This window comes from Nelumbo lutea, chromosome 6 (genome assembly GCF_056320005.1).
Source record: "Nelumbo lutea isolate HS-2025 chromosome 6, American lotus-T2T, whole genome shotgun sequence".
Lineage (NCBI taxonomy): Eukaryota > Viridiplantae > Streptophyta > Magnoliopsida > Proteales > Nelumbonaceae > Nelumbo > Nelumbo lutea.
Genome location: NC_142689.1, coordinates 31,015,795 through 31,028,001, shown reverse-complemented (window position 1 = coordinate 31,028,001; position 12,207 = coordinate 31,015,795). Strand labels below are relative to the sequence as shown.

At 36.0% G+C, this 12,207-nt stretch overlaps 1 protein-coding gene across 1 annotated transcript; it reads right to left on the bottom strand.

Annotated features, from left to right (window-relative positions):
• Positions 1-226: 226 nt before the first annotated feature.
• Positions 227-10,397, bottom strand: LOC148848334 (dihydrolipoyllysine-residue succinyltransferase component of 2-oxoglutarate dehydrogenase complex 1, mitochondrial-like). The gene is made up of 15 exons (XM_088949895.1): positions 9,982-10,397; positions 7,032-7,109; positions 6,838-6,912; positions 5,017-5,077; positions 4,896-4,923; positions 4,593-4,663; positions 4,303-4,377; positions 4,094-4,149; positions 3,905-3,949; positions 3,525-3,788; positions 3,337-3,431; positions 2,803-2,893; positions 2,506-2,616; positions 1,422-1,616; positions 227-688 (listed from the first exon to the last, which is right to left on the bottom strand). Exons 2-15 carry the CDS (start codon positions 7,083-7,085, stop codon positions 497-499), a joined length of 1,413 nt encoding a protein of 470 aa, XP_088806021.1. The 5' UTR covers positions 7,086-7,109; positions 9,982-10,397; the 3' UTR covers positions 227-496.
• Between the last annotated feature and the right edge of the window lie 1,810 nt (positions 10,398-12,207).

The window sequence follows — 12,207 nt, the reverse complement described above, 5'->3', positions numbered from 1 at the left end:
CTGACCATCCAGTCTGGTCTGGTTTTGAAAACCATGATCAGTAACCTTCTTGCACAAAGATTTGGAAAGGAAAGAGAAAACCATGGTAAAAACAACATTTGGCGTGTCAAGTATCAACATATTGAAGGGCAATCCCCTATCTATTATACAACTTCTAGGGAAATCTCATGCATATTCTATGCTAGACATTCAGAATTCCCAAGAAACCATACGGAGGAACCAGAAATGAGATAAACATGAACACAACTCCACAAATATAAACCACAGTTAATGTAACCTAACAGAGTCTCTTAATCTGTAATTGTAAACAATGAAAGGGCCGCAGTTGTTGTATAACTTTCTGCAGGGTTTTACCAACAAAAAGATCCCTGCAACTGCAAAGTTTTAAGCTTTATATGAGTCAGGAATTATTGTGGTCCAATAAAAATTAAAATATGCCAGAATCTGAAGTGCCCTGGCAAATCACAAAATCAAAAAAATTCAATGGTGTATATCTTCATATATCAAGAAGCAGTCTGCGAGGATCCTCCACAACATCCTTGATGCGGCGTAAGAAGAAAACTGCCTCTCTTCCATCAATCAGCCTATGATCGTATGTCAATGCAATGTACATCATTGGCCTTGGAACAATGTTACCTCCAACAACCATTGGCCGGGTCACTATTGAGTGCATACCTAGGATAGCCGACTGCAAAATACAGATAATTTTGAGATTCTCATTCATATCAAAAGGGAATTTTAGTTCATTTACTGCCATCAATTGGTCGGGCTGAGTTGGAGTAGACCCAATAAGTAAATGTGCAGAACTAGTTCCAAAGAAGACCCTATTGGGTCTCTAATCGGGACTAATTATTATTTAGAAATAAAACTTGATTTAATCTCTTAAAATAAATAACAAATTTATTTATCAAATAAAATAATAACCTAAATTTACAACATAAAAATGGGTGTCAAACAAAATTTATCAGAACATATGAATAAAAGAATATCAAAATACTAGCCCCGCGGGGGTCATTCTCTAGTCATAATTGACAGTTAAACTTTTAACGTAATTTTGCAATAAACCTACTTATTTGTTAAATTGACACATTTGGACATCATAATATGATAATATTACAAGTATATCATGAGAAAAAAATAGGTATTAGAATGGGTTTATTTTTGTAATATGCCAATATACATATAAATAAAGCAGATCTACACCCTATTTAATTGGGTTGGTTTGGTTCAGGTCTGCCCCGGCCCACTGACATTTGACAGTCCTAGTCAACTGATAAAGAGATTTGAGCATGTTCAATTTAACTGAACAGTTAGGCATAAAATAATTCAAGAAAATGGCTTATAGCCACAAATAAAGGAAAAAGAGAAAAATGAAAATTGCCCATCCCATAAACCAAGTCAGAAGGGTAACAAAAGATTACCTGTGGGGGGTTAATAATAGGAGTGCTTAAAAGACTTCCATAGACCCCACCATTGGATATGGTAAATGAGCCCCCTGCCATCTCATCAATTGATATGGTGCCATCATTAGCCTTCTTTGCTAAGGTATTGATCTCCTTCTCTATCTCAGCAAAGTTCATCTTATCTGCATTGCGGATAACTGGAACCACAAGACCCTTGAAAACACAAAATGCAAATATTAACTCAATATATTTCACACCCATTCTAACTTTGTTATGCAAAACAAGCTCATATTGACAAACTGCAATAAAATTCTGTCTAGTTTGTCAAGAGAAACAGGCACATATGTTGTGCTACAGAACGAAAATTAGTTGTTCTCAGTGTTTTCAAAGGAGTAGGAGGCGTGTGCCTGGAGGCGCTGACACCTCTGAGGCATACACCTCAGGTGCAAGAGGCACACACCTCATACGTTTTTTTTTTTTCATGAGGTGTGCTAGAGACATACGCCTCATGCACCTCATGAAAAAAGACAAAAAAAAAAAAAAGAAAAAGAAAGAAAGAAAGAGAAAAAAAGGAAAGGAAAAGAAAGGAAAAGAAAGGGAAGGGGAAGAAAAAGAAGGAAAAAGATGAAAAAAGAGAAAAAGAAAGAAAAGAAAAGGGAAGGGAAGATAAGGAGAAAGAAAGTGCTATGCATCTTCATTATTCTTAATATAAAAGATTTTTATTAATATATATATATATATATATATATATGAGATTTATGTTCCTCTTCTTCCTCTTCTTCCTCCTCATCCCCCCTCCTCTTAAGGAGGCTTACACATCTTACATTCTGAACTACGCCTCACGCCTCTAAGTAGTGGAACACCTCCGCGTTTTAAAATATTCTTGTTCATTTTGGTTGAGTTCAAGGTTTCAAATTATGTTAACTTTAAAGTAGCTTTTCCATTGCATCTCAGGCAAAAAATCTTTTATCTCTTTTTAGCAGTTCAGTCATCAAACTTGAAAATTTTATGGAACAACATTGATTATTGGCTGGTCCACAAAATAACATAATGAAGAATGGATCAATAGTAGAGAAATTACATCAATGAGTCATTCACAAACCTTAGGAGTACCAACAGCAATACTGATATCAATATAATCCCTATATATGATATCATCACCATCAATGACTGCATTGATAATTGGCTGATTCTGGAGCCCACTGACAGCAGCCTGAAACAAAAATTAATATTATAAACAGAAAAAAAAAATCTATAGATACATGCATCATACAATTTTTTTAAGTAATCAAATATACAGATTACAGTATACATAATATTATATAATTACATACAACATATTATATTGTATACAAATTTGTGAAACTGCAAATTTCATTGTGTGACACATATTACATACTTTCACAAATCCAGACATAAGTCCTAGCTTCACACCATGCTTTTCCAGGAAAGCATCTTTATAATCAGAGCGCAGCTTTATCAGGTTGGTCCTGCATCATTCAGGAACCCATGTCAAAACATGCATAAATGTTGGTTATGTTCTATAAGCCAACTTATTCATGCAATAAAACCTAAACTTTAGCCTAGTTAATAAAACAGGTTGTTAAGATATGCCGAATATGGGTAGTTTAGTCTTCTTCTGTTTATTAAGTAACTTGCTTATGTGGCAGTGTTATTAGAGTTACTCTGCCCCACACTTAAGTAAGGGCATTTCTGTCTTTGTAAACATGATTAGAATCTAATATAGATTAAGGGGGTCGACTGGATGGGTTAACCATCAGATTTTTGACAGACCCTTCTTCTTCTTCTTCTTCTCGGACTACTGTAGCAGCAGTCGAAACACAGGTAATAGCAAACCACACTAAGAATATGCAGACATGACCATTTCAAATTTTAAGTGAGAAATAATGTTATACATTATCCATGAACTTACATATCAACCTCATTGAATGTGGTAAGCATAGCAAATGTGTTTTGTGAGTCTTTCAAACGTGTTGCAACCCGTTTTCTAAGCCTTGTCATAGGAACCTAGAATCAAGATAAATTGTCAAATATTAAAACAATATCAACAGGATTTCTTTCTAAATCATGTTAAGGAAATCCAAGAGTCGTGAGGCTTACACGTCTTTCCCTTTCCTTTGGAGGAAGCTGAGGTTCCTTAGCTAAGGCTTTTGGTGGTGGTGGTGGTGTCTTAGCCTTGTCCTTAGCTTCTGCTTTAGGCTCTTGTTTGGCCACACTGACTTCTTCTGGAGGAAGAGATGACTGAGAAGCCTTCTTATCTGATTTCTCCTCTGATGGAGCAGCATGAGTAGCACCTTCACCAGATTTTGAAATAACAGCAATCCTGGTTCCTGGTTCCACGGTATCACCTTCCTTGGCAACAAACTACAAACAAAGAGAATATAACTACATTCAGGACCATGCCTGATTTTCAATAGCAAGTGAAGAGAACATAAATAACTTTTAAACCAATATGCCATTAACTGCTAATGATATTTTACCTTCTGAATGACTCCAGCTTCAGGACTGGCAACATCAATGGTAACCTGATCACAAAATACACAATTAAAAATATGAGAATATCCTTCTCCCATGATCATCAACAACTTTTGAGTATTGCAACATCCAAGTCATAACCACCATTATTTCAACACTACAACATTTTGTAGACATTGCACCATGATAAATACCTTATCAGTTTCCACTTGAGCAATTGGCTCATCAACTTGTACACTATCACCAGGTTCTGCTCTCAATACATTAAATGCAATGAATTTAAGGGCAAGATATTATGTATATACGTTTGTGTGAATGTGTGTGAAAACTCAATCGTATACAAGAACAATGAATAGCACTTGTTGTTTATTAAGAATCATAAACATCTGTCAAGAGAGCATACTCTTCAAAAAATTTGCAAGAGTTCCATCAGTGATAGATTCACCCATGAATGGGACAACCGCATCAACCAAATCACCTTCATTTTACAAAAATAAGCATGTAAGACAATGCTGCTTGAGAGAAATGCTAGGCCAGAGACAGAACATGCATGTATATATACATAGGAGGATAAATAGACATACATACAAGCATGCATGTATGGGTATGTGTATACTTTTAGTTTGTAAGTATTTTTGTATTCATTCATAAATCTATGCAAGAAAAAACTATTGAACATGATAGCTGTCATACCATTGTCTGAAGAAAATGATCTACACCACACTCGAATGGGACTACCTGTTTGTGTAAATGCAACAAACTCCCTGCATATTTACCATAAAAGATTTTGAGGGAGAAAAGGGGAGAAAGAGACACTGAGGAACAGAATTTAACTCCTGTAAAATACACATTCTTTTCATTATCATTTCACATGGGTAAGTGTTTACTCCAAAAGGAGAAAAGTCACAGAAGTAATATTTGCAATATTCAAAATAAACTATCTTCATATCAATACTATGAAACATGATCTTCAAAAGATGAGAATACACGGCTAACCTTACAGGCTTCGAACTAACTGAGCCACCTGTACTAACACAAAATTTATAAAATCAGTTACCATGAATGTGTATGCAAGCACATCAATGAGCTGACAAAAAGCAATTATTTACAGGATTACCAGGAAGAAAATGGCAAGTGAAGTTCTGAAGCTGTCTAGATCCTCTTTTAAGGAGTAATGCCTGTGCAAATACTAGTAAATAAAAGGAAAAAGAAGCTTTGGAGAAGCAAAATAACAAACAATAATCAAAATAGATAAATTATGTGGCACAGTGCCAAGGAAGCTATGGGTAAATCAAGAATATAATATAAGCATAGTTTACATCAAATCACAACACTTAAAGTAGCAACCATGTGCTCCTGTCCCCGAATGGTCTACCTTCTATCTAGATGATCTCTAAAGGGTTAAGCTACTGACAGAAACCTTTGTCTGCAAGAAAACTGTTTTCTGGGTAGGTATGGACATTTTGTTAAAGAGGCGAGCCTCTTTGTTTCCAAGATAAAATTCATGCTCTATCAGATATACAGATCACCCAATGATGATACTAATTTATTTATTTACTTTGGTTGGTAAATGGGGAACCCTATGTTTTTATCAAAGTGAAAGGATAAGAACAGGGTACAAGGAGGGGAAATCAAGCCAAGCCCCACTGCTATTAAGAAAATAGCAGCAAACAAAATACAATAGAACCTCCACAAAAAAAGGGTCCACCGCAGGTCTGCAGAAGAACAAACCCCTAATACAGCTCAGGCCTGTCAGTTCAGATATGAAATATTGTTCTGGGCTTTCTTTCAAGGAGATTTTGGAGGATATTTGGTATTTATGTAATTCTGTCTTATGTTTTATTTTGTAATATCAAGTTATGTTGAGGGCTGCCTATCTATTATTCTATTAATTGTATGTGGCTAGTCCAACAAGCCAACTGGTAATATGAGTTGTCTGAGAAGCCATCGGGTATGGGCTAATTTAAGCCACTGTTATTTTCTGATTGAGACAGGAAAGATATAGACTGTGCCACTGTGGGATATACAGGGGTTATAGATTCCATCTAGGGATGACCATTGTCCAGTCCAGGTTGGGTTTTTATGGGGTAACAATGGCATTTAGTGCTGCCCAGGCCTGAAAATATATATGTCCGAGCCTGGGTCCAGACCAGGCTGGGCATCCTGGCTTGCCCATATAAATTAATAAATTAACATTTTAAAAAACTAAAATTTTAATTTAAGTTCACAATTAAAATTACGGAATATATATATACAGGAAATATGTATTACAGAAAATATATATAAAACTCCGGGCAGTGGGTCAGGCCTGCAATAAAAAGGCTGCCCAGGTAATATAGATACAATGTGTGTTTGTGTGTACAGGAAATATATATTACAGAAAATATATATATATATATATAATACTCTGGGCCAGTAGGTCAGGCCTGGAAGAAAAATGGCTGCCTGGGCCTAGAAATTTCTAGGATGGAACAAGACAGGCCAGGCTATGCGAGACCATACCAAAATGATCAACATTAATCCGAGCCCCTAGATCTGCTTGCTTTCATCTTATTCCCATTTTTCTGCTAATGGATTTATGCTATTCTCTCCCCAGTAGATTTATGATACTGAAATGAACCACATAAACATTGTGTATTTATTTTTTCTAGTTATTTTATTTGATGATTTATAGCTTCAAGAAGAGTCTTTAATATCCAGTTCTCTTCAAACCTGAATTGGTATGCTTTATAAAACCTATGATTGCCCACTTATACATGATATGATGGAATCAGATTGAGGGGCTATTATATCATAAGAACCGCTGCTTAGAATATTACTATATAAAAAGTTTAACCATTTTGTTATTCATGGAGGTAAGCTAAAACTAGTTCCAGAAAAAAATAATAATAATAACAAGAACATGGGGAAATGAATAAAACAATTCAACTATGGATACCTCCTTTCCTGCAATTGTGTAACTTCTTGATGCAGACACAGCAGGACGAATCCTATGCAATGGCTCTGCTAAAATCTGACACAAATGCAGATGAGTCCATGTGAAGTATCAAAATACTGTTCCACTAAACTCAAATCAATACGTAAATGCATACATAACCAATGAAACAGAATAAAAGACAGTTTAGGTTCTACCGAAGCACATGATCCACCATAAGCAACTTTTCGCCTTATAACCCCCCACATCATCACTCTCTTTCCCTAGAAACCAACCTAGAAATTCAAAATATAAACAAAACAATCTCAAATTCGTCCACCGTATTGCATATCCGTAGAAGGAAAAAATATTACAAATATAATATCAAGTTTTAATTTATGGAAAGGTTTTGATCCAACAATCATAACAATCATCTGTAGCTTAGCTCAGAACCAATGACTGGATTATTTTTTATTTCGGCCATTTGGAACCAACAGTAGTTCCATGAAGTAAATAACATCGAACACTAAACAGATTAAAGAAACCAAAAACAATTAATTCCAGGAATGATGTAATAAGTATAAGAACATAATAGATTTAAAAACAAAAAAAGGGGGGGAAATCATGAAAGGTGAAAAATAAATTATTAATTCACCATTAAAATAGATCTACACGAAAGGAAATATGACCTCAGTTGTGGATTTTGGAAACATTATCAGATCTTAGAAACTATAACATCTATGCCAGATGCCATCCACATTAATATTCTTCGAGAGCACAGAGGAAGAGTGAGAGATCAATAGGATGTATTTTTATCAGATTCTACAACCTTATTATTTAGAAAAACTAACCAAATTTCATTAGAAAAAGAAGTACATGAGAAGATGTACAACACAGAGGGGGAGCCCCAAAAGCTTACAACAGAGAAAGCCCATCACTACAAAAACTCCAAAAGATCACCAAATTTAGCTAAGTCATCTGCAATAGGATTTAGCTCCCTTGGAATCCAAATCAGGTTTGCATTTAGACAATCCAAAGAGTCCCTAGCCTTTTCTCAATAATGACTCAATCTCCATGGTCCACCGTACTTGTCTCTTAGCCATTTTATGGTATTTGCTGAATCACCTGCAATAGTTCAGTTCTGAAATTCCAAGTTTTTCACTATTCTAATTCCTGTGAGAGCAGCCTCGTAGAGTCAGCAAAGCCAATCGGACCACTGAAGACCCAGCAGATATTGCCCCTTTCATCCCTTATAATGCCTCCAATGCCAGCTAAACCAGGATTGCCTGAAGCGCTTCCATCAAAGTTTAGAGTCACCACTCCTTCACAGATAGATACTGCCTTTCACAAGATAGCTTGAGGAGAGTGTGGAAGGAACAGAAAAGTATGAGCATTTTCTGCTAAGGTCATTAACTGATAGACCTTTGAACAGATCCAATTAACAGCCCAAAGATTACAAAGGTAAGTAATACCAGAAATTAACTCTTCAAGGGATTTGGTCTTATTGTCAAAAGGCACTTGTTTCTTTCCTCTCAAACTTCCCACATTACTGCATGCAACACCCTTCCCCCCCCCCCCAAAAAAAAAAAAAAACCTTAAAAAGATGAGTGCCATATTAACTACTAAACGAGCGAGCGAGAGAGAGAGAGAGAGAGATCAAACATTCCATATCCAAATTCATAAATCACAGCATACCTTTTAGTTAATAATTGCAAGACCTAATTTATTCTTGTCATCATGGTGGTAGTGGTGCAGAACAAGAAAATGAACGAATAGAAATGAAAATTTACTAGTTTTTTTTTTTTTCCACTGGAGGTGTGTGTGGTGGGAGGGGGGCTCAAATGTCTGACATTTAGTGGATTCTCATTACACAACACAGTAAACAGTGGAAGAAAAAAAGTAATCTCTAAGGCTCAATTTGGAAGGAGTAAAATACAAATACATAGACCATAAAGCCTTGTTTTTGTGTTGTTTTGTATGTATTTGTACTGTACATATTCGTATTTGTACTCTTTCCAAACTGAGCTTAATGCACACATAGAATGTTATGCATCACACACTTCATTAGCATATTATTCATCATTATACTGCAAAGGAGCTGGGGATAACCTGTTAAGCCAATATAAAAAAGTCAATGAGAAATGTTACAAATTGTGTATATTTTCCAGTAAAAACCCACAAGGGTCCTAGAGCAAATGGGCCTGTGACTTTTTCTGCAACTAAAACACTCCTATGTTTTCGAGAAGTTGTTGAAATTGTGATATACACTACATATTTGTAGATCGAAACATTGATTTGTGTAAACTGGGATTTGTTGTGTGCATGGAGAATTTTAATGGATTCAGATTGGAATTTTCCGTCTAGGCTAGCATATTGACAATACTCCTTAGGTTTGAAGAGGACTTTGCCATTGAGCATGAACCACATATAAATTTGTTTGTACCATTAGACATATATCAGGTAGCGTGAAAACATCACTAATGGGAGAATCTGCATTAAAATTGAGGAAGAAGCTGGAGAAGATGATACACGAGACCATTGGTGATTGCAGAAGACGTTGAAAAAGATGAAACGAAACTGTTATTCTTAATGGAATTGTTCAACGTTCAACCCATGATGAGTCATGTAGTTATAATTAGGTGAAGCTTCTATTCCGATTATCAATCAACAACGAAAAAGACCTTTCCAAGAATAGTAGTTAAAACAAGTTCCCAGTTGATATCAATAAGAAGGCAGATGATTCAGGCTTTTCAGAAAATGGAAAACCCAAGCAATAAAAGGATCATGCTTTGACTCAAATTATTTCTTATGAATAGCTCGCACCATATTGTCAAATTTGTGAACAGGCTAGAAGCAAAGGATTTCTTAGAAGATTATTGGGTACAAAGACCATTTGTTTTGTTGGTCTCTTTCACAAGACTTTCCCATCAAACATTTGTTGGCTCTGTCCGGGGATGCGAAGAATCGAGGACCTCATAAGTAACACCTTAGATTATTCGACTTGGGATACCGATCGAACGTTGGGTGGAATTGTTTTGAGGGCGACATGTTGATTGAACAGAAGCTGGTAGAGAAAATCCACCCGACCTCCGGTTGTGTAAAGCGTGGAGCCAACCTTTGACAGAACAGAGAAGAATAGGAACAAGTAGCAGGAGAGAAGATTCATACCTGAACAGGGCGAGATCGACGCCGGTGCTTCTGCTTCTGCTCTTACTGTAAACCTAGCACCATAGGATGGAAAAGGCAAAGATGGTGGTTTCCCCTACCCACTGTTGTTCGTTCACGCGTGTGAAGGTATCGCCACTCGCCCGGACCAGTTCACTTCGTCAAAAGGCTCCGGGAATCTGGATGCAAGTCTCTGCCGAAGTCCGAAAAATGAACTGAGAAGCGTGAGTTGGCGGTGACGGGATCTGCTCTCACAAATGGGCGCCTGATACGCACGTGAATGAGGACTAATAAATACGGGAGATGCTCTCAATACATGGTTGGATGTGCGTGTGAGGCGCCAGGAGTGAGGAGCAGATCCGGTCTCGAGTTGGCGTGCGGGGCGCAACTCGTCGGACGTCTGGTCAAAATTCTAGAATGCAGTATTCCATATTGATCCCTGTATTTACGGTGGTAAACTTATTGGCCCTCAAACTTTATTTTGCGAGAAAGGCCACCCTGAACTTCTAGATCCCAGCATTTTTGCCACCCGGCCCATAAGCCGGGAGATGGTGAAAAATAAGGATATGTTTGGTTCATCTGGAACTAGAATTGAAATCAACCGAAAATTTTCAGTTGTGTATTTGTTTTGTTAGTATTGCTTATTTTTATTTTAATTGTATTATATATTAATATGTTATCTATATATTATTATATTATTTAATAATTAATGAATTTATATTTTACTATTAATTTATTAACAATTTTTATTGTCTTGTTATTACTTTAATGATATTTTATTATTTTACTAGTAATTTATTAATATTAGGGTTTGGTTTTTTACAGGGAGGGCATAAAACATGTTGGTTAGGATTTTAAGAAAATTAAGTTAAAAAAAAAACATAAAAGATAAAATAGTATTATAAAATGGGGTAAATTACAAAGACGTCATGTGTTATGGGGTAAGTGAGAAATACCCCCTATATTTTCATCTATGACAAAGATCCCTTGAACCTTTACATTGCAAAAAGACCCCCTTCATTAGCATTCCACAAGTTAACTTGGAAAATGATTATCATTTAGTCGTTTAAAGCCTTTAAATCCCAAAACTACCTTTTTATTATTTGTCTATATGGTTACCCTTTCAATTATACTTTCATAAATAGCTTATAATTCTTAAAAATATTGGTTCTCATATAATTAAAATAGTTATCATGAAACATGTGTACATAGATTCTTCTTCTCCAACGACAACGATAAATATATATTCACTACTTGGTGTATTGGACAGCTCTTAGCCAATGAAATACTGGCAACAACATTCCATAAAGAAGGTTGTAGAGTTCTCATCAAATGGTTCTCCAACAATATGTTTGTATAGCTTAGGCTTTGGGAGAAAATCAGAAATTTTGAGAAGAAAAAGAAGAGGAATGGCTCTGCTCGTTTTCGACATTCTAAAAATTTCAGTTCACATCCCCTTGACCTTGAATTACAAGAGGGTATTTTTGATAACTCAGTGCCTTCTGTCAGCTAATTTAACGGTTAGGGGGTCTTTGTCGCAATGTAAAAGTTTAAGGGGTCTATATCACAAATAAAACTATATGGGTTATTTATGACCCATAAGAGTAGAGGGGAGGGGCCTTTGTAATATACCATATAAACTAAGTATAATTCGAGGGTTTAAGAGTGTTTAAGAGCTTGTTTGGTTCCTTAGACGTTTTTCTGCATTTGCTTCATATATATATATATATATATATATATTTCAAATAATGCTCAAAAACACCTACACCTTGCAAAATAGATATAAGAGCCATTAAGTTAGGGGTGAAAGTTGGATAACTAGTTTTAAGGCTTTACACTACATCTCACTCGAGTTTTGGAACTGGGCCTGTTCAACTTTTGATAAAAACCCAACCCGAAAACCTCATTAGGGGGAGGTTTCAAAGTGGTGTTTTGTAGAACACCTTTCTCATTGGCGACCATGGTCTGCTTAGGTGGAACAGATGTGGCAAATGAAAGATTTGTTAAGATAAATCATAATACACCAAAGAGATTGGCTTTAGTGCTGGCACCGTTCGCATGGCCTTTTACAACCATGCATTGGGAATGTTTCCATACTTGTATACTTTTTTTTTTTTGTGGGGAGATATTCCCAATAAAAGGTTGCAAGGCTTGTGAGGACCAAATCTGATTTCACACCAAAGCCATCATGCATCATGAATTCATGATTCCAAATACACAAAAACCCTA

Excerpts from the sequence above, each read along its gene's own strand:
- LOC148848334 (XM_088949895.1), bottom strand. The coding sequence starts at position 7,085 with ATGATGTGGGGGGTTATAAGGCGAAAAGTTGCTTATGGTGGATCATGT. Across the intron at positions 4,664-4,895 it reads GTTAGTTCGAAGCCTGTAAG|GGAGTTTGTTGCATTTACAC; the intron begins GTTAGCCGTGTA and ends GTAAATATGCAG. Across the intron at positions 4,150-4,302 it reads TCTTGCAAATTTTTTGAAGA|AACCTGGTGATAGTGTACAA; the intron begins GTATGCTCTCTT and ends TATTGAGAGCAG.